The sequence below is a fragment of the Dipodomys merriami genome, unplaced genomic scaffold, assembly GCF_024711535.1.
Source record: "Dipodomys merriami isolate MVZ:Mamm:240054 unplaced genomic scaffold, mDipMer1.0.p SCAF_69, whole genome shotgun sequence".
Lineage (NCBI taxonomy): Eukaryota > Metazoa > Chordata > Mammalia > Rodentia > Heteromyidae > Dipodomys > Dipodomys merriami.
The window spans coordinates 6560083-6582299 of record NW_027206279.1 but is presented as its reverse complement, the minus strand read 5'-3'; the positions used below and the strand labels follow the sequence as shown (position 1 = coordinate 6582299).

The window sequence follows — 22217 nt, the reverse complement described above, 5'->3', positions numbered from 1 at the left end:
GTGGTCCAGCGCGCGGGGCGGGGCTTAGACGGCGTCGGCGCGGAGCGTCGCTGGGCTAGACCCCGGGGTCGGGGGGTTGCGGCGAGGAGGCGGGGCTGGGCCTTGTTACCCTGAGGGGAGTCCGGAGGAGCGTCTGGAAAGGGGGCGCAGCGAGCCCCGGAGCGGTCCCCCTCTCTTTCTGAGCTTGTCTTGTTTGGTGGGGGGAGCCGAGCCCTGGGGGCGTCGGAACCCGAGGCGGAGAGGAGTCAAGTCAGGGCTGAGTGGGTGGAGGCGAACTAGGGCTGAGGTGAGGCCCCAAGTGGGAATGTCAGTGGAGGCGCGGGGTGGGGGTGGGGGGGCGGGCGGGGAGGACACACCTGGGATGGCACTTCTGTCAGAATACCCAGCTGTTGGATTTGGTGCGATTCCTTTTCAGTTCTTTTGTGGTAGGCGCCCTATGCCCAGCCACCGTCCACCTCGCTGCCTGACTTCCTCATGTGATAACCAGGATATAATACACACACCAGGATGGGGGCCTATTTTTTTATTGTTGAATGGTTGGGGCTGGACTCCTGAAGGTTGGCTACTGCTTCCCCCCCCCCCAGCCCCTAACTTTTTTGTTGGTCATGGGGGCCTGAACTCTGGGCCTAGGCGCTGTCCCTCAGCTCTTCAGCGCAAGGTGAGCACTCTACCACTTGAGCCACAGCATCACTTCCGGTTTTCTGAGTGGTTTGTTGGAGATAAGAGTCTCATAGAGCCACAGCATCACTTCCGGTTTTCTGGTTTGTTGGAGATCAGAGTCTCAGGTGGCTGGGAATGTGGCTTGGTGGTAGAGTGCTTGCTTAGCAGGCATGAAGCCCTGGGTTTGATTCCTCAGTACCACATAAACAGAAGAAGCTGGAAGTGGCACTGTGGCTCAAGTGATACAGTGCTAGCCACAAGCAAAAAGAAGCTCAGGGATAGTGCCCAGGCCCCTAAGTTCCAAGCCCCAAGGCTGGCAAAAAAAAAAAACAAAAAACAAAAAACAAAAAAACAACTCATGGAGTTTCCTGGCTTTGAACTGCGATCCTCAGATCTCAGCCTCCTGAGTTAGGATTACAAGCGTGAGCCACCACCGACGCCCCACTTTTTTAGTTTTTTATTATTCTGAGGGGAGTGTTGGTACTCGGGACCTTAAGCTCTCCTTTTCAAGGCTGTTGCTCTACCACTTGAGCCACACCTTCACTTTTTGCTGGTTAATTGCAATTTAGAGTCTCTTGGATTTTTCCTACCCAGGCTGGCTTTGAACTGTGCTCCTCAGATCTTAGCCTCCTGAGTAGCAAGGATAATAGACTTGAGCCACTGATGCTGGGCTAAAAAAGGTTTTTAATTAGAAATGTCATCGGAGAAGGAAGGTGTCTGGACACTTGGTCAGCTGAGCAATAGATTCTTTTGAAAAACTTGGTATTTCAATATTTGTTGGCAACTGTTCATCATTCCTTAAGTATAGGTTTTCTTTTTTTGTTGTTGTTGTTTTTTTGGGTTTTTTTTGGGTCCGGTCATGGGGCCTGAACTCTGGGCCTGGGCACTGTTCCTCAGCTCTTCAGCCACAGCGCCACTTCCGGCTTTTTTTCTTTTTGCTTATGTGGTGCTGAGGAATCGAACCCAGGACCTCAGGCATGCAAGGCAAGCGCTCTACCACTGAGCCACCTTCCCAGCCCCTAAGTATAGGTTTCCTAAGGCCTCAAAGGCAGAGAGGATGGGGAAAAATAACAGCCCTCTACTCCTGGTGCAATTCTAAGAATGAAATGACCTTTGATTCTTTTATTTTCCTACCAGATATGGTTACTTCTCAGCAAACAGGGCACATGCCCCTGCCCAGAGCTGATGCCATTCGTTCGCGGCTCATCGATACTTTCTCTCTAATCGAACATTTGCAAGGCTTGAGTCAAGCTGTGCCTCGCCACACTCTTCGAGAAGTACTTGGTCAGCAGCCTGTTTGTTCATTACACTTAAGTTTAAGATTCCAGGCCCTCTAAAGTATAGGAAGTCAAGAAACAAATTTAGGGGTGGTTTGGTGGCTGTTTGGGGCCCCCATTCCCAAATCCTTTTCCTGTTAGTTTGTTTTTCAGATCAGAGTAAAGCTAATTAGGCTAGCTTCATACTGTGATCCTCCCATCTCTGCTTACTAAGTAGCTGGGAACACTGGAGCACACTGTCAGTGTTTTGTTACAGATCCTGCCAGTCAAAAGAGACTTATGTTGGGAGATCAACACCAGCTTGTACGCTTCTCTATAAAACCTCGACGTATAGGACGAATTTCACATGCCCAGAGAATGTTGACCAGGTTTCATGTGCGGTGTGGTCAGAGGCCGCCCCTTTCCTTGTGGGCTGGATGGATTCTTGAAAGTATCCTTTAATGTCATTTTTTTTTTTTTTTTGGCCAGTCCTAGGGCTTGAACTCAGGGCCTGGGACTGTCCCTGAGCTTCTGTTGCTCAAGGCTAGCACTCTACCACTAAGCTACATTCCCCAGCCCTAATGTCATTCATATATATTAGCTTTATTAGCTTTATTATTCAGGGGTGGATTTCACTGTTACCTTTCCACACATATTTACAACATATTCCAATCAATTTTGCCCTTTTTACCACTCTAGATGCTTTCCTTCCCCACTTCTCAAAACAATGTCAGCATCTCATTGTCCTGTTTCTCATCTTTCTAAACAATTTTGGGGGATGGGAATGTGGCTAAGTGTCAGAGTGCTTGCCTAGCATGTGTGAGGCCTTGGGTTCAATTCCTCAGTACCACATAATCAAAAAACAAATTAATTAAAAAATGACAATCTATTTTGTTAGGTCATTTTTATCCATCATTGTTCATCATCTGCCTATTTTCTCCTTCCCATATTGCCTTGCCTTTGAATTCTCAAAGCTTATATCCTTATTATATTACCTGCCTAAGTCAGAAAGAACCCTACTGTGTATGTTTCCTTAAGAAAAAAACCAACCAGGTACTTTCTTCACAAATTTCATGATTTTCATTATCTTTTTTAACACAATTGTACTGATGATTGAAATAGGTAAGAACTGACATTGAGAGAAAGTGGAAGTGAATGGGAGATATTTTCTTCTGAATTGATCATTTTATATTTTGAAATATCTGAATTGTAATGGAGATAATTACATTGAGTCCTCTAGAGTTAGGTTTGTACACCTGCTAAGATCTAGAAACATTTGCCTCATCTTCCTGAGTACTGAGATTACAGGTGTGAACCACCATACCCATTCATGTCACCTTTTTTTTTTTTTTTTGCTGGTCATGGGGCCTGAACTCAAGGCCTGGGCGCTGTCCCTCAGCTCTTCAGCTCAAGGCTAATATGTTACCACTTGAGCCACAGCACCACTTCCGGCTTTTTCTGCTTATGTGGTGCTGATGAATCGAACCCAGGGCCTTATGCATGCAAGGCAAGCGCTCTACTACTGAGCCACCTTCCCAGCCCCTCATGTCACTATTGTATGTTATATAAAGAAGCAAATTGAAGTAAGATATCTTAGACCAGCATATTATTATATTTTAGTAATTACTGTTATAAAATATTAACAATCATATGTGAAGACTGATTATGTGGATCAATTGTAAAATGTTTGATCATCATGCCAGTGGTCCTGAATTTGATCCCAAGTACCACACATACACAAAAATGTGTGTGGTAGATGTGTGTGAACAAATGTTTACTTTCACCATTTAGCAAGTGGTTTGTACTGTTTATAAAGAAAATGTTTGAGCCAGGTGCCGGCTCACACCTGTAATCCTAGCTACTCAGGAGGCTGAAATCTGAAGATTGCAGTTCAAACAGCCCAGGCAGAAAAGCCTCTGTGAGACTTTTTTTTTTTTTTTGGTCAGTCATGGGGCTTGAACTCTGGGCCTGGGCGCTGTCCCTCAGCTCTTAAGCTCAAGGTGAGCATTCTACTGCTTGAGCCACAGCGCCACTTCCGGTTTTCTAGTGGTTTATTGGAGATGAGAGTCTCAAGGACTTTCCTGCCCAGCTGGCTTTGAACCATGATCCTCAGATCTCAGCCTCCTGAGTAGCTAGGATTACAGGCGTGAGCTACCCGGCGCCCAGCCCTGTGAGACTCTTATCTCCAGTTAACTACTCAAAAACCAGAAGTGGAGCTGTGGCTCTTAAGTGGTAGAGCAAAAGAACTCAGGGACAGCACATAGTCCCTGAGTTCAAGCCCGATAACTGACAAAGGAAAGAGGGGGGGAGGAGGGAACGAAAGAAATGAAAAATGAAAGAAAAGAAAAAGAAAGAAGAACTGAGAGTTTGGGACATGACTAAAGTGGGCATATGCCTAGCAAGTGCAGATCTCTGAATACCACCAAAAAAAAGATAGATGGATAGTTAGATAATATAAAAAAATATATATATATATATCATGTATAGAGGTATATAATTAGCCTCAGATATTACTAAAAATAGTAACAATGTAAAACTTGCCTGAAAAATATATAGAGTAGCAGGGCACCGGTGGCTCACACCTGTAATCCTAGCTACTCAGGAGGCTGAGATCTTAGGATCACAGTTCAAAGCCAGCCCAGGCAGGAAAGTTTGTGAGACACTTATCTCCAATTAACCACCAGAAAACCGGAAGTAGTGCTGTGGCTCAAGTGGTAGAGCATTAGCTGAAGAGCTGAAGGACAATGCCCAGAGCCAGAGTTCAAGCCCCACAACCAACCAAAAAAAAAAAAAAAAAATCTACAGAATAGTTTCTCTTGTTCAGAGTGATTCAGTACATATGCTCTTCTGATCTCCATTAACTGATATATTAGTCATAGTGAATTTGAAGGCTAAGAGATGATTGTGTTTTAGAGGAAAATATACTCAAATTGCGTATAGATAAAAACAAATTATACTGTATTCAACATCTTTAACATCCCAAGCCTTTGGAACACCTCCAAGAATCCCTAGGGGACTGGGTATCTGTGGCTATACCTATGATCCTAGAAGGCTGAGACCTGAAGGAAAAAGGTTTGAAGCCAACCTGGGAAAAAGTATTAGAGACTCCTCCAGTTAGCCAACAAAATGCCAGATTGTAGGCATAACTGATTTGTTTACAAATGATCATTCTCTATCGTTTGACTTCTCACTTCTTAAATTTTTTTTGCCCCTTTACTCTCTCAGAATTATTGGAATCTGCAAATATCAAACTGTGGCCATTGAAACTGACTTTGGAGGTGGCATCTTGGTTTATCTTGTTTATTTTCATCTTGGAGATCTTTCTTACATGGCTATCCAGCTTTTCCCTCTTCTGGAAAAATGGCTGGAATGTCTTTGACTTTTTTGTTACCATGTTGGTAAGGATAGATACCTTTAAGGATTAGTTGGGGGAGGGAGAGCGAGCATTGTCCCTAGGTAGATAAAATAACAACAAAAAAAGAAACAAAACAAATTACCTAATTTCCTTACTTGATTTTATGTGTGTGCCTGTCCTGGGGGCTTGAACTCAGGTCCTTGGCACTGTCCCTGAGAATTTTTTTTGCTCAAAGCTAGCACTCTACCACTTAGCCACAACTCTTCTTCCATCTTTTTTAGTAGTTAATTGGAGGTCTGAGCCTCATGAGCTTTACTGCCCAGGCTGACTTCAAACCACCATCCTCAGATCACAGCCTCCTGTGTAGCTAGGATTACAGGTTTGAACCACCAGCACCCAGCCTTACTTGTTTTTGTTTTTGTTTTCCTCTACAACTAGAAGTAATTGCAGGACTTGGTGTTAAGAGCAAAGTAAAAAGCTGGGAATGTGGCTTAGTGGTACAGTGCTTGCCTAGCATGCATGAAGCCCTGGGTTTGATTCTTCAACACCATATAAACAGAAAAAGCTGGAAATGGCACTGTGGTTCAAGTGGCAGAGTGCTAACCTCGAGCAAAAGAAGCTCAGGGAGAGTGCCTAGGCCCTGAGTTCAGGTCCCAGGACTGGCAAAAAAAAAAAAAAGGCTGGGTGCTGGTGGCTCACGCCTGTAATCCTAGCTACTCAGGCTAAGATCAGGGGATTGTGGTTCAAAGCCAGCCCGGGAGGCAAGAAAGGTGGCTCAGTGGTAAAGTGCTTGCCTTGCATGCATGAGGCCATGGGTTTGATTCCTCAACACCACATAAGCAGAAAAAGCCGGAAGTGGCACTGTGGCTCGAGTGCTCACCTTGAGCCGAAGAGCTGAGTGACAGCGCCAAGGCCCAGAGTTCAGGCCCCACAACTGGCAAAAAAAAAAAAAAAAAGTCAGCCCAGGCAGAAAAGCCTGTGAAATTATTTCCAGTTAACCACCAGGAAACTGGAAATGGCACTGTGGCTCAAGTGGTAGAGCTCTTGCCTTGAGCTGAAGAGCTCAGGGACAGTGTCTAGGCCCAGAGTTCAAGCCCCATGACAAAAAAAAAAAAAAAAAAAAAAGAGCAAAATAAAAATCTAACCACATCAATCGTAACAATAACATCTACCAGTTAATTTAGCACTCCTGAGTGCCAGGCACTATCTCAAGTCTTTTACATGTCTTGTCTAATTTGCACTCCACAACATCTCAGTGAGATAAAAACTAGTTTTACCCCCCCCTCTTTATAGCTAGATATGATGAAAATACAGAATTTAATTCAATATAAAAGGCTGTCTGGAAAACAATCCTGAGGTGTAGTGATAGTCAAAAAATAATGTCCCGGGAACTGTGGAAATGATGGAAGGAAGGGGCAACGGGTCCTAGACGCTCTTAGTTACATTTGTAATCTGTGTGTTTCCCTGCAGTCCTTGCTTCCTGAAATGGTGGTGCTGGCGGGGGTCTCAGGCCAGTCTGTGTGGCTCCAGTTGTTGAGGATCTTCCGGGTGTTGCGATCTCTCAAACTCTTTTCACGATTTTGTCAAATCCGAGTTATTATTTTGGCTCTGGTCAGGGCCCTTAAGGTGATTTCACTGTTACATTAAAGCAAGGGGACAAGGTACATAAGTATGGTGGGGGTTTTAACATTTAACATGAAACTAGTTTGTCCAGTTCATAGAAAGCCAAAAGAACTGTGAAATATTAAATGAGAAGGGTTGGGGAAACACTTTTGTGTTTTTTGTCGTGTGTGTGTGTGTGTGTGTGTGTGTGTGTGTGTGTGTGTGTGTGTGTGTGTGTGTGTGTGTGTGTGAGAGAGAGAGAGAGAGAGAGAGAGAGAGAGAGAGAGAGAGAGAGAGAAGAGAGAGAATGAATATATATGTCATAGGGTTTGAACTCAGGGCCTGGGCGCTATCCCTGAGCTCTTTTGCTCAGGGCTAGCACTCTACCACTTGAGCTACAGCTCCACTTGTGGTTTTCTGGTTACTGATTGGAGATAAAAATCTTATGGACTTAAAAGCCAGGCGCTGGTGGCTCACGCCTGTAATCCTAGCTACTTAGGAGGCTGAGATCTGAGGATCGCGGTTCAAAACCAGCCCGGGCAGGAGAGACCGTGAGACTCCGATCTCCAATAAACCACCAGAAAACCGGAAGTGGTGCTGTAGCTCAAGTGGTAGAGCGCTCGCCTTGAGCTGAAGAGCTGAGGGACAGCGCCCAGGCCCAGAGTTCAAGCCCCACGGCCGACAAAAAAAAAAAAAACTTATGGACTTTTCCTGCCTTGGCTGGATTTGAATTGCACTCCTCAGATCTCAGCCTCCTGTATAGCTAGAATTACAGGTGTGAGGCACCAGTGCCTGGCTACTTCTGTGGTTTTAAAAATGACTAGGCTCCCAAGTAGAAATCAGGGTGTAATGGGACATAGCCAAATGGGCTTGACGGGGCTGTTGGTGGAAATCAGCCTAGTCTGGCCCACCTCTGACTTGAAGTTATGACCTATAGAGCATGACCTTCCTCTTGATGTTGATGCTCATCTTCTTCTACATTTTTGCTGTGACTGGTGTCTATTTCTTCGAAGAGTACAGCCGTTCGACTCGTGAGGACCTGGAGTACAACATGTTCTTCTCGTAAGCTCGGCTAGGGAATCCTAGGTGAAGCATGGATGAAGGGATAATTCGGGTATACACTGTACTGAGAAGCATAGTCTAGTAGGGATGGGGAACTGTCTTCTGCCAAAGGGTATTTATAATGGGTATTTATAACATTATTCTCAGGCCATAGAAATAGTAAATACAGCCAGGTGCTAGTGGCTCACGCCTGTAATCCTAGCTACTCAGGAGGCTAAGATCTGAGGATCGAGGTTCAAAGCCAGCCCTGGCAGGAAAGTCCTGAAACTCTTATCTCCAATAAACCACTAGAAAACCAGAAGTGGCGCTGTAGCTCAAGTGGTAGAGCGCTAGCCTTGAGCTGAAGAGCTGAGGGACAGTGCCCAGGCCCAGAGTTCAGGCCCCACAACCGGACCCCCCCCCAAAAAAAAGAAATAGAAGTAGAACATAGAAAGGAGACAGAAGGAGAAAAGAACAATAATTAGTGTTGCTCTGATCTTGAGAGTAGTTCAGCTAGTTCTTTTTTTCTGATCACTTTTTTTTTTTTTTGGTTGGTCATGGGGGCAATGTCCCTGAGCTCTTCAGCTCAAGGAGAGCACTCTACCATTTGAGCCACAGCACCACTTCCGGTTTTCTGATGGTTCATTGGAGATAAGAGTTTCATGGACTTTCCTGCCTGGGCTGGCTTCGAGCCACAATCCTCAGATCTCAGCTCCTGAGTAGCTAGGGTTACAGGTGTGAGCCACTGTTGCCTGGCTTCATTAACCATCTTTAAACACAGTATACTTTAGTAGTTAACCCCTGATTTATATGACTCAGTTCTTTCCTTTTTTTTTTTTTTTTTTTTTTTTTTTGCCATTCCTCAGGCTTGAAGTTAGCCTGGGCACTACCCCTGAGCTGCTGCTGCTTCTTTTTTGTTGTTGTTGGTGGTAGTTGTGGGGCTTGAACTCTAGGTCTAGGCATTGTCCCTCAGCTCTTCAGCTCAAGGCAAGTACTCTATCACTTGAGCCACAGCACCACTTCTGGTTTTCTGGTGGTTAATTGGTGATAAGAGTCTCATGGACTCTCCTACCCATGCTGACTTCAAATTGTGATCCTCGTATTTCAGCCTCCTGAGTAGCTAAGGATTACAAATGTAGAAGTAACCCCAGCAGTTACTTCTTTTTTGTTGTTGTTTTTGTTGGTCATAGGGTTTGAATTCTGGGCCTGGGCACTGTCCCTGGGTTCTTCAGCTCAAGGCTAGTGATCTACCATTAGAGCCACAGCGCCACTTCCGACTTTTTCTGCTTATGTGGTGCTGATGAATTGAACCCAGGGCCTCATGCATGTAAGGCAAGCGCTCTACCACTGAGCCACCTTTCCAGCCTTTCCATGAGACTCTTATCTACAACTAACCATACAAAAAAAGTTATTGCCACAGAAAAGTATGACAATAATGGAGAGAATGCAGCTGGGTGCCAGTGGCTCACACCTGTAATTCTAGCTACTCAGGAGGCTGAGATCTGAGGATCACAGCTCAAAGCCAGCCCAGGGCAGAAAAGTCCCTGTGAGACTTATATCTGAGTCTCAAAAACTGGAAGTGGTGCTGTGGCTCAAAAGTGGTAGAGCACTAGCCTTGAGGTGAAGAGCTCAGTGACTGTACCAGAGTTCAAGCCCCAAAAGCGACAAAAAAAAAAGAAAATCAGTGAATATATATACTTACTGAGTACTTACTATGCCCCAGGACTAATGAAATAATACTAGGTATTCATGACAAAGGAAAACTTAACAAAAACTAGTTTTACTTAAGAATGGTTCACTAAAAAAAAAAAAAAAAGCCAAAGTCAGAAAAAATACAAAGAATTGCTTGGAAAATAAGAATTGATCATTTTTCTGAGACATTTAGATCTCTGCATCTGTTTATATGCTTTTTTCTTTAGGGACCTGCCAAATTCCTTAGTGACAGTGTTCATTCTCTTCACCTTGGATCATTGGTACGCAGTGCTTCAGGATATCTGGAAGGTTCCTGAATCCAGCCGTCTCATCAGCAGCATTTATGTCATCCTTTGGCTGTTGCTTGGCTCCATTATATTTCGAAATATCATAGTGGCCATGATGGGTAAGAGAACAGAAGGTACAACTTGCCATCAGGGATAGCTGGGAAATTTATTGGGCAGCTGGGATTGGTGGATTATTGGTGAAGAATCCAGGATAACAGAAGGCTTAGATGTTGGGATGTATAGATGTTAGATGTTGGGATTTCTCCCTAGGTCACCACCCTCTCCCAACTTTTAATGGCCCTTTTGGGCAGTTACTAACTTTCAGAATATCAGGAATGAGCTGAATGAGGAGATGACTCACCTGGAGGTTCAGCATAAAGCTGACGTATTCAAGCGGCAAATTATACAGAGGTCTGCTTCCATGTGTTTAAACCTAGCTCTGTTTTTCAAGGGCTTTCTGACTTTAATACTCCATTTCTAAACTTTGACCTTATGACTTTATTTCTTTCCATCTACGATGGGGGCTATATCCTTTTTCACCTATTAACTTCAGTTTATTCCTCCCATTCGTTCTTCACTTGATGATATGAATATTCTGGGTTTTGTGCTTGTGCTTAAGTACAGCTTTGTTCACTCTTTTGTTTGTTCCAGTTGTTTTCTTATTTGTTAACAGGAGACAAAAGACACCCTCAAAATCACACAGATCAAGCAAAGCGGATGGCAGGTAGGAGTGTACATATGAACTGGAATAGAAAGAGGATAAGGCAGAAATCTTTAAAGATGAAGATTGGCTTTAAGAGAGAATCTATTGGGCTGGGAAGGTGGCTCAATAATAGAGTGCTCACCTTGCATGCATGAGGTCCTAGGTTTGATTCTTTAGCATCACATAAACAGAAAAAGCTGGAAGTGGTGGTGTGGCTCAAGTGGTAGAGTGCTAGCCTTGAGCTGAAGAGCTCAGGGACAATGCCCAGGCCCAGAGTTCAAGCCCCATGACTGATGAGAGAGAGAGAGAGAGAGAGAGAGAGAGAGAGAGAGAGAGAGAGAGAGAGAGAGAGAGAGAAGGAGAGAGAGAAGAGAGTAGGGAGAGAGAGAGAGAGAAAATCTATTAATTCAGTGACTATTTGTTGTAATCAGTTCAGTGGTGGCCCCAAAATTATATGTCCATGTCATTACTTTCAAATCTGCGAATGTGACTAGGTTGGAGTAAGAGTCTCTGCAGTTGTAAGACATTAAGATCTTGAGATAAGATCATCCTAGATTATCCAAAGAAGCTCTAAATTCAATAATCTTAATAATAACAAGGTCCTATGACTGAAGAGAGAACACAGGCAGAGAGGAGGAGGTTTCTTTATTTACTTATTTATTTTGTGCTAGTCCTGGGGCTTGAACTCAGGGTCTGGGCACACTTTCTAAGCATCTTCTTTTGCTCAAGGCTAATAGTCTACCACTTCAGTCACAGACCCACTTCCAGATTTGTTTTTTGTTTTTTTTGTAGTTTATTAGAGATGAGAGTCTTACTGACTTTTCTGACCAGGCTGGCTTCAATACCTGATCCTCAGAACTCAGCCTACTGAGTATAAGCTAGGATTACAGGCATGAGCCACTGGCACCAGGCAGGCTTATTTTTTTTCAAGACATGGTCTTCCTTGTGTACTTATTCTAAGTTGATCTTAAACTCATCATCAGTCTCCTGAGTACAGGGATTACATAGTATGATAACACACCTAGCTTAGTGATATAAAGATGGAGGCAGATATTAAAATAATGAAACCATAAAGCCAAAGGAGTTGAAGAATGCTGGTCACTACTACAAGATACAAGAGGCCAGGAACCTTATATCCTAAAACCTTGAAGGGGTCAGGAACCTATTTTCTGCCAAGGGCCATTTGGTTATTTATGACATCTTTTGGAGCCACATAAAATTAGCCAAACAGGCTTGGACTCCAGGGCAGCTCACATCTATAATCATAGCTATTCAGGAGGTTGAGATATGAGGATCAAGGTTCAAAGCCAGCCTGGGTAGGAATACCTATAAGACTCTGATCTTCAGTTGACAATCAAAGAGTAGGACATGGAGCTGTGGCTCAAAGGGGTAGAGCACTAGCCTTGAGCACAAAAGCTCAGGAACAGTGCCCAGCCATTGAGTTCAAGCCCCATGAATAGCTAAATAAAGCATGTATGTCTGTCCTGTTAAGTACCAAAAGATTTTGAATGCTTTATATGGCCTTGGGGCCTGATGTTCTCCACTCCTCCTCTAGAGATAATGTAGCCCTACCAGCATTTTAATTTCTGTCTTCTGGCCAAAAGAGTAAAGAGTACATTGTTTTATTTTGTTCTGTGTTCAAGGTTGAGGACTGAACCCAGGGCCTTGCATGTGCTAGACAAGTGTTCTACCATTTAAACTGTATAGCCAGCCCCCTTTTTTTTAAGTCACCAAATTTATGATAATTTGCTACAGCAGCTAGAGGAAATGTGTAGATATTCAGTGAAATTGATAGTCAAGACCCTGAATGTTTAGCAATGAATAAGAGAGCAGAAAAAGAAATAAAGTATTCGGCCATTTTTCTGATAACAGGCATTTTAAACTCAGGGCTTCATGCTTGCTAGATAGGTATTCTTGCTTAAGCCAAGCCACTAGTCCAAAATTTCTCCTATACCGTGCAAAAAAAGTAGTCAACAAAAGACATCAGAGGATGAATCAGAATCTTCTTCAGAAGAGTCTAAACTCAGTCCTGCTGAAGAGGATGTTGAAGACTCTGCATCAAAAACGAAACAGAAAGAAAAAGTACACACATCTTCCTCTTCTATCCATTCTGCACAATCCGACGGTCTACCCTCTTCAAAATCCAAATATGCTGATCGTATTGGCGAGAAGAAAGGTTTGTTCCCTTTTAAGTCTAACAGCTAGGACTGGTTGTGTAGCTCAGGTAGTAGAGTACTTGCCTGATTAGTACAAGGCCCCAAGTTCAAATACAATATTGAAAAAAAATATATAATTCAAAATATGAGACATTAAATCTTTTTTGGTCTTCCTTTTTTCCTTCCTTCCTTCCTTCCTTCCTTCCTTCTTCATTCATTCTTTCTGGTGCCAATTTGAACTAAGGGCCTCACACTTACTTGGCTGATACCCAACCAATGACATGAAGTACAACATGAGTCTTACCTTTAGACTGTCTAGATATATTTTTTGTTTTGTTTTTTGTTGGACATGGGGCTTGAACTCAAGGCCTGGGCACTGTCCCTGAGCTCTATTTCTCAAGGCTAGAGCTCTACAAGTTTGAGCCACAGCTCTACTTCTGGTTTTCTGGTAGTTAATTAGATATAAGAGTCTCAAAGGGGTGGAGTAGCTAGGATTACAGATGTGAATAATCAGTGCCTTGCTTAGATATGCTTATAAGAAGCATTATTTCCCTACAGATGACTTGGACTGGGAGACTCTTGTACATGAGAATCTGCATGGGCTAATCGATATGGATCAGGATGATCGTGTTGTTTGGCCAAGAGATTCTCTCTTCCGATATTTTGAGTTGCTGGAAATGCTTCAGTATAACATAGAGGAGCGCAAGAAGTTGCAAGATTTTGCAGGTATGTATTTCAGACAGTCGTGGGGGCCAGAAGTTAAATGCATGAGATTAACACATACAACTGAAGAGGGAAAGACTGTCTGCTATTCTTTTTTTTTTTTTTTTTTGCAGGTCCTGGGGCTTGAACTCAGGGCCTGGCCACTGTCCTTGACCTGAAACTTCTTTCTGCTCAAGGGTAGGTAGTACTCTACCCTTTGAGCCACAGCGTCACTTCTGTTTTTTTGGAGATAAGAGTCTCATGGACTTTCCTGCCCAGGCTGGCTTCAAATTTTGATCCTCAGATCTCACCCTCCTGAGTGACTAGGATTAAGATTATAGGCATGAGCTATCAGCACCTGGATCAGTTCACTATTTTTTTAAAATTTTTATTCTATTTTATGTAGAGCCTATTCAAATCAATCGTCCCTTTCAAATTTTTCTTTTTTTTTCTTTTTTCTTTTTCTTTTTCTTTTATTGTGAAAATACCATATAGAGGGGTTACAATTACATGGGCAAGGTAATGATTACATTTCTTATCAAGCATTGTTGGCTCCTCCTTTGTTTCCCCTTCCCATCCCTTCCCATCTTCCCCTCCCCTATCCCCCACTTCCCCACCCCCAGTTCACTATTCTTGACCTTAAGAATTCAGCTTTGGGCTGGGAATATGGCTTAGTGGTAGAATGCTTGCCTAGTATGCATGAAGCCCTGGGTTCAATTCCTCAGTACCACATAAACAGAAAAAGCTGGAAGTGGTGCTGTGGCTCAAGTGGTAGAGCACTAGCCCTGGGCACAGATTGACTCAGGGACAGAGCCCAGGCCCTGAGTTCAAACTCCAGGACTGGCAAAAAAAAAAAAAAAAAAATTCAGCCTCCTACAAAAGGCATATTTCTGTTTTGTATCACATTCTGAGAATGGTCCCAATTTCCTCTGAAAGTACCCAGAAATTTGGTTTGTCCAGCAGGGGGCGCCCAAATCCTATGATGAGAGCTTATTTCTCAAGAGGATAGTGTCCAATTCCAATTGCTGGGAGTTAGGATAATGTGGGCTCTTGATAATTTGGACAGCTCAGTCCCTACTATACTTGTTCCTTCTCTTTAAAAGCTGTGTTTCAGGGCTGGGAATATGACTTAGCGGTAGAGTGCTTGCCTAGCATGCGTGAAGCTCTAGGTTCCGTTCCTTATCGCAACATAAACGGAAAAGGCCAGAAGAGGCGCTATGGCTCAAGTGGTAGAACATTAGCCTTGAGCTGAAGAGCTGAGGGACAGTGCCAGGCCCAGAGCTCAGCCCCCATGACCAACCAACTAACCAACCAACCAACAAACAAATAAATAAAATGTTGCCTGAAGCTGGGTGCTTGTGGCTAACCCCTGTAATCCTAGCTACTCAGAAGGCTGAGATCTGAGGGTCTTGGTTCAAAGCCAGCCAGGGCAGAAAAGTCCATGTGAGACTTTTATCTCCAATTAACCACCAGAAAACCAGAAGTGGTGCTGTGGCTCAACTAGTAGAATGCTCACCTTGAGCTGAAGAGCTGAGAGACAGTGCCCAGGCCCAGAGTTCAAGCCCTACAACCAACAAGACACAAACAAAGCCAGCTGAGGCAGAAAAGTCCGTAAGACTCCTATATCCAATTAGCTACCAGAAAACCTGGAAGTAGAGCTGTAGCTCAAAGTGGTAGAGTACTAGCCTTGTGCAGAAGAGCCCAGAGACAGTACCTAGTCCTTGAGTTCAAGCCCCATGACCGACAAAAAATAAATTAAAATAAAATTTAAAAAATGTTGCCTGAAGGAAATCCTGCTTTTATTAATCATGCTTAGTTTCTGGAAAGAACAGGCTTGAAGACCATAGAAAGTTGAAGGTGGCTTTTTATTTTATTTTATTTTTTTTTAATTTTTTTTTTTTTTTGGGTCCGGTCGTGGGGCCTGAACTCTGGGCCTGGGTGCTGTCCCTCAGCTCTTCAGCTCAAGGCTAGAGCTCTACCACTTGAGCCACAGCACCACTTCCGGCTTTTTTCTTTTTGCTTATGTGGTGCTGAGGAATTGAACCCAGGGCCTCGAGCATGCAAGGCAAGTGCTCTACCACTGAGCCACCTTCCCAGCCCATGGCTTTTTAAATGTTTTATTAGTTTATTTTTGTGGGGCTTGGGGCTTGAACTCAGCCTATGTGCTTTTCTTGAGCTCATTTTTGCTCAAGGCTAGTGCTCTACCACTTGAGCCACAGCCCCACTGCTCAGGCCAGCTTTGAACCACAATCCTCAGATCTCAGCTCTTGAGTAGTTAGAATTATAGATGTGAGCCATCTGAGCCCGGCTTTTTAACCTTTTTTTTTTTTTTTTTTTTTTGCCAGCCTGGGGTGTGAACTCAGAGCCTAGGCACCATCATTGAGCTTCTTTTGCTCAAGGCTAGCACTCTACCACTTAAGCCACAGCACCACTTCTGGCCTTTTCTGCTTATGTGATACTGAGGAATTGAACCCAGGGCTTCATGCATGCTAGGAAAGCACTCTGTCACTAAGCCGCTTTCCCAGCCCTGCACTGTATTCTTAACCTGACTTATGGAATTGTAATAACTAATAATAAAATTAAAAACAATTTATGGTCCTTTGGTGGTAAAAGGGGATTTCATGTGAAAATTCTACTTATGCATATAGTATTTTTTTTTTTGTGGGTAGTGGGTCTTGAACTGTGGGCCCAGGCGCTGTCCCTCAGCTCTTCAGCTCAAGGCAAGCACTCTTAACACCTGAGCCACAGTGCTACTTCCAGTTTTCTAGTGGTTTATTGGAGATAAAGAGTCTCATGGACTTTCCCACCCGGGCTGGCTTTGAATCGTGATCCTCAGAACTCAGTCTCCTGAATAGCTAGGATTACAGGCGTGAGCCACTGGAACCCAGCATACAGTATGTTTTGAGCAAGGTCACACCTCTCTATTATATTTCCTTCACCCCCTCTCTCCCTTTTCTTCTTTTTCTTTTTTTTGAGGGCGGGAGGTCCGTTCGTGGGGCTTGAACTCTGGGCCTGGACACTGTCCCTCAGCTCTTCAGCTCAAGGCTAGCACACTACCTACCACTTGAGCCATAGCACCACTTCCAGCTTTTTTTTTTCTGCTTATGTGGTGCTGAAGAATCGAACCCAGGGCCTCATGCATGCAAGGCAAGCGCTCTACCACTGAGCCACCTTCCCAGCCCGTTTTTTTTTTTTTTTTTTTTTTTTGGTCGGTCATGGAGCTTGATTTCTGGGCCTGGGCACTGTCCCCTGTGCTCTTCAGCTCAAGGTGAGTATTCTACCACTTGATCCACAGCTCCACTTCAGGTTTTCTGGTGGTTTATTGGAGGTAAAAGTCTCACAGGGGGTTGGGAAGGTGGCTCAGTGGTAGAGCTCTTGCCTTGCATGCATGAGGCCCTGGGTTTGATTCCTCAGCACCACATAAGTAAAAAGAAAAAAGCCAGAAATGACGCCGTGGCTCAAGTGGTAGAGCGCTAACCTTGAGCTGAAGAGCTGAGGGACAGCGCCCAGGCCCAGAGTTCAGGCCCCACGACCAGGCCAAAAAAACAAAGAGAGTCTTACAGACTTTCCTGCCTGGGCTGGCTTTGAACCACGATCCTCAGATCTCAGTTTGCTGAGTAGCTAGGATTCCAGGCATGAGCCACCAGCATGTGGCAGCTTCTTTTTTTTTTGCCAGTTTGGCGCCTGAACTCAGGGCCCTGGGCGCTGTCCCTCAGCTCTTCAGCTCAAGGCTAGTGCTCTACCACTTGAGCCACAGTGCCACATCCAGCTTTTTCTGCTTATCTGGTGCTGAGGAATGGAACCCAGGGCCTCATGCATGCAAGGCAAGCACTCTACCACTGAGCCACCTTCCCAGCTTGTGGCAGCTTCTTTACGCTTGATTAAGTTGTGGCCAAGAGAACATGGCTTAATTTAGAGTAAAGATTAATCAAGATTTGTGTGGAAACCTGAACCCAGAAAAGCAGTCTTCACCAGACATTCGTATGTCTCAAATATTCTTCGCTCTTTAGCCTCACAATCAGTTTTTTTTTTACAGTGCAGGCACTAATGAACTTTGAAGACAAGTAGAGCATACATGGATGGCTTCCACATCTCTGAGCCCAGCATAAGATTATGAAAGGATGGTTGGAATTCACAACATAAAAGGCTAATAAATATGCTAACAAATTCTACTGGTAAGTTAACTGTATCACTGAGACATAGAAGATACCATAAGGTATAAGGTCAGCTCCAAAGTTAGTTCAGGGGCTGGGAAGGTGGCTCAGTGGTAGAGCGCTTGCCTTGCATGCATGAGACCCTGGGTTCGATTCCTCAGCACCACATAAGCAAAAAGAAAAAAGCTGGAAGTGGCGCTGTGGCTCAAGTGGTAGAGCGCTAGCCTTGAGCTGAAGAGCTGAGGGACAGCACCCAGGCCCAGAGTTCAGGCCCCACGACCGGACCCCCAAAAAAAAAAAAGTTAGTTTAGTTGCCAATGGCGCCTGGAAGCCAGAAGTCAGGCCCTTCCTTGTCTTTTCACTCCACCTGTAGTTCCTGACTTTGACTTTATAATTTTAGCCCTCCCCCCCTTTTTCTTTTGGTTAGTTGTGGGGCTTGACTGCAAGGCCTAGGTACTGTCTCTGAGCTTTTCTGCTCAATGCTAATGTTCTACCACTTTGAGCCACAGTCTACTTCCAGTTTTCTGGTGGTTAATTGGAGATAAGAATCTCATAGGCTGGGCTGGGAAGGTGGCTCAGTGGTAGAGCGCTTGCCTTGCATGCATGAGGCCCTGGGTTTGATTCCTCAGCACCACGTAAGCAAAAAGAAAAAAGCCGGAAGTGGTGCTGTGGCTCAAGTGGTAGAGCTCTAGCCTTGAGCTGAAGAGCTGAGGGACAGTGCCCAGGCCCAGAGTTCAGGCCCCACGACCGGACCCAAAAAAAAAAAAAAAAAAAGAATCTCATAGGCTTTGAACTGCCATCCTCAGATCACAGTAGCTAGGATTACAGTGTGGGCCACCAGTGCCCAGCATTTTTTTCTTTTCTTTTTTTCTTTTTCTTTTTTTTTTTTTTTTGGTCGGTCGTGGGGCTTGAACTCTGGGCCTGGGCGCTGTCCCTCAGCTCTTCAGCTCAAGGCAAGAGCTCTACCACTTGTGCTACAGCGCCACTTCCATGCCCAGCATTTTTTTGGTGGTGGTGGGGTCGCTAATGGGGCTTGAACTCTCGGCCTGGGTGCTCTTTCTAAGCTCTTCAGCTCCAGCTGAGCACTCTACCCCTTGGCCATAGTGCCACTTCAGGCTCTTTCTGTTTATGTGATACTGAGGAATGACTACCACATTCCCAGCCCGGAGCTGGAGTCTTACATACTTTTTTGCTCAAGTGAGTCTAGACCGTGAGCCCTTTGATTCCAGCCTTCTACATATCTGGAATGACAGGTGTGCACCACAGTACCCAGCTATTGGTTGAGAAAAGAGGCTTGAAAACTCTTCTACCTGGGCTTGATGCCTTTAACTGCCATCCTCTTGTGTTCAGCCTCTTAAGTACACAGGATTACAGCTGTGAACCACCAGCCCGTCTTGTACTGGTTATTTTTCTGATGCTCTACCATTTAAGCCACAGGCTTCTTGTGCTAGTTTTTTTTTTTTTTTTTTTTTTTTTGAGATACGGTCTTCCTTTTTGCCCTGGGCTAACCTGGACCTTGATTCTCTTATTATGTACCATAACTTGGATAACAGGCTTACACCACTATGACACTGTTTTTATTGGTTGAGACAGAGTCTTGCAAACTTTTTTTGGGAGGGCCTGGGCTGGCCAGGAGCAACAATCGTCCTGATTTTTTTTTTTTTTTTTGGTCAGTCATGGGGCTTGAACTCTGGGCTTAGGCACTGTCTGGGCTTGGACACTATCTCAAGGTGAGCGCTCTGCCGCTTGAGCCACAGCGCCACTTCCAGTTTTTTTTTCCTAGTGGTTTATTGGAGATGAGAGTCTCAGACTTTTCTGCCTGGGCTGTCTTTGAACTGTGATCCTCAGATTTCAGCCTCCTCCGTAGCTAGGATTACAGGCCTGAGTCACCAGCACCTGGCAATCCTCCTGATCTTTTCTTCCTGAGTAATCTGGATTTCAGATGTGAGCCACTGTTCTTGGCTCTCTCATTACTTTTTGAATGCTTGATATGTACAAAAATATTTTATATGTAGCACATATGTACACATACCATAAATATAATGTGTATACATGAAGAATTATATATTCCATAAAATTACCTTTTTTAATGATCAAAAAATCGAGACTTAAAAATATTAAGTAACTTTCCCAAGGGCGCATACCAAGTAAGAAGCTAAGCTAAGAATCTGACCGAGCCAGTGGCTCATGCCTGTAATCCTAGCTACTCAGGAGGCTGAGATATGAGGATCACAGTTCTAAGCCAACCTGGGCATGAAAGTCCCATCTCTAATTAACACCCCAAAAAGCCAAAAGTGAGGCTGTGGCTCAACTGGTAGAGCATTAGCCTTGAGCAAAAGAAACTCAGGGACAGTGCCCAGGCCCTGAATTAAAACCCCAGGACTAGCATACAAAAAAAATTCTAAGATTCTAATGCAGATGAAAGAATCAGAGTTGAGAAAAATTAAACTTAAAAACCACTTAAACAATAAAGTAACTTATTATACATGTTATTTGTCTTTTTCTTATTTTGGGGTTTCTTTTTTTTGGGGGGGGTCTGGTAGTGGAGCCTGAACTCTGGGCCTGGACACTGTCCCTTAGCTCTTCAGCTCAAGGCTAGTGCTCTACCACTTGAGTCACAGCACCACTTCTGGCTTTTTTTCTTTCTGCTTATGTGGTGCTAAGGAATCAAACCCAGGGCCTCATGCATGCAAGGCAAGCGTTCTACAACTGAGCCACCTTGCAGCCCATTATTTTGGGGTTTCTTGAGGTGATAAAAATGTTCTAGAATTACCAGGTGCTGGTGGCTCACGCCTGTAATCCTGAGCTCTGAGATCTGAGGATCTGAGGAGCCTGAGATCTGAGGATCACGGTTCAAAGCCAGCCCAGGCAGGAAAGTCTGTGTGACTCTTATCTCCAATAAACCACTAGAAAAATGGAAGTGGTGCTGTGGCACAAGCTGTAGAGTGTTCACCTTGAGCTGAAGAGCGCAGGGACAGCGCCCAAGCCCAGAGTTCAAGCCCCATGACCGACCAAAAAAAAAATGTTCTAGAATTAATAATGATAGTTATACAATATAATGAATATATTAAAGTACACTGAATTATGTTTTGAAATGGTGTTTTTATTATGTGATTTAGATCTAAAATGAAGCATATAAAGATTATCTAAAATTCAAGAGGCAATATTATATATCAAGGAAAACGGTCATTCTTCATAATATGAGGAATACAGAAAAAATGTAAATGAAAATCAAGCTGGGGCTGGGAATGTGGTTAGGCAGTAGAATGATTGCCTAGCATGCACGAAGTCCCTGGGTTCACCGGAAGTGGTGCTGTGGCTCACGTGGTAGAGTATTATCCTTGAGCAAGCCTCAGGACTGGCTTAAAAAACAAAAACAAGCTGAACTGGTGCTAATGGCTCATGCCTGTAATCCCAGCTACTCAGGAAGCTGCGATATGAGGATCACAATTTGAAGCCAGCCTGGGCATGACAGTTTGTCAAAATCTTACCTCCAAAACAGTGCAGGAATTGGAGCTTGACTCAAGAGGTAGAGTGCTAGCCTTGAGCAAAAAAAGCTCAGGGGCAGTCCCAGGCCCTGAGTTTAAACACACAAAAAATCAAGCCAGGCTTTGGAGGCTTATGCTGGTAATCCTAGCTACTCAGGAGGCTGAGTTCTGAGGATCATGGTTCAGAGCCAGCCTGGGCAGGAAAGTGGATAAGACTCTTTATTTCCAATTAACTACCAAAAAGCCAAAACTAGAGCTATGGTTGAAATGGTAGAGTGTTAGCCTTGGACAAACAAATTCAGGGACAGTGCCCAGGCCCTGAGTTCGACCCCCAGGACCAGCATAAGAAAATAAAATCTGCATAAAATGGTATTAGAGGTCTCCCTATCGAAAGGGGAGAAAGGAGACATGGAGAATGCTAAGTGGGGATGTGATTGGTTGGAACATACTGTAAACATGTGTGGAAATGTAACAACAAAATCCCCATTTGTATATATAATGTAAGCTAAAAGAAAACGTTTCCCTATCATAAGAAATATATGGGACTGGGAAGGTGGCTCAGTGGTAGAACGCTTGCCTTGCATGCATGAGGCCCTGGGTTTGATTCCTCAGCACCACATAAGCAAAAAGAAAAGCCGGAAGTGGTGCTGTGACTCAAATGGTAGAGCGCTAGCCTTGAGCTGAAGAGCTGAGAGATAGCACCCAGGCCCAGAGTTCAGGCCCCATGACCAGACCCCCCCCCCCAAAAAAATAAATATGATATATATTTGGAAAAGTGAACTAAAATATACAAATATGATACAATATGTAATATAGGTTAATATATTATATATATAGTCGTGAGGCTTGAACTCAGAGCCTGGGCACTGTCCCTGAGCTCTTTTGCTCAAGGATTGCACTCTATCACTTTGAACCACAACTCTACTTCCAGTTTTCTGGTGGTTAATTGGAGGTAAGAGTCTCAGAGACTTTCCTGCCCTGGCTGACTTTGAACTATGATCCTCAGAGCTTAGTCTCCTGAGTAGCTAGGATTATAGGCCTGAGCTACCAGTGCCCAGCTGCATTTTCTTTCATAGTAGTATTGGGGTTTGAACTCACACTTGGTATAACTTGAGCTACAA

At 44.2% G+C, this 22217-nt stretch overlaps 1 protein-coding gene across 2 annotated transcripts; it reads left to right on the top strand.

The window, feature by feature from the left end:
* Nucleotides 1-76: 76 nt before the first annotated feature.
* Catsper2 (cation channel sperm associated 2) lies at nucleotides 77-18141 on the top strand. 2 transcript variants are annotated; one of them, XM_070005973.1, is made up of 13 exons: nucleotides 77-286; nucleotides 1798-1944; nucleotides 2194-2367; nucleotides 2970-3038; nucleotides 5142-5314; nucleotides 6742-6897; nucleotides 7811-7935; nucleotides 9834-10012; nucleotides 10205-10304; nucleotides 10567-10617; nucleotides 12567-12772; nucleotides 13311-13478; nucleotides 17491-18141. In XM_070005973.1, the coding sequence occupies exons 2-13, from the start codon at nucleotides 1800-1802 to the stop codon at nucleotides 17520-17522; spliced, it is 1578 nt and encodes a 525-aa protein (XP_069862074.1). In that variant the 5' UTR covers nucleotides 77-286; nucleotides 1798-1799; the 3' UTR covers nucleotides 17523-18141. The 2 variants fall into 2 exon arrangements, with proteins under 2 accessions (XP_069862074.1, XP_069862073.1); XM_070005972.1 differs by having other exon boundaries at nucleotides 12564-12772; nucleotides 17491-18140.
* Nucleotides 18142-22217: the final 4076 nt, after the last annotated feature.

Bases quoted from the DNA above. Each gene is read 5' to 3' on its own strand.
- Catsper2 (XM_070005972.1), top strand. From the start codon at position 1,800: ATGGTTACTTCTCAGCAAACAGGGCACATGCCCCTGCCCAGAGCTGAT. The intron at 1,945-2,193 runs GTCAGCAGCCTG...GTTTTGTTACAG, and splicing joins CACTCTTCGAGAAGTACTTG to ATCCTGCCAGTCAAAAGAGA. The intron at 7,936-9,833 runs GTAAGCTCGGCT...TTTTTTCTTTAG, and splicing joins GAGTACAACATGTTCTTCTC to GGACCTGCCAAATTCCTTAG.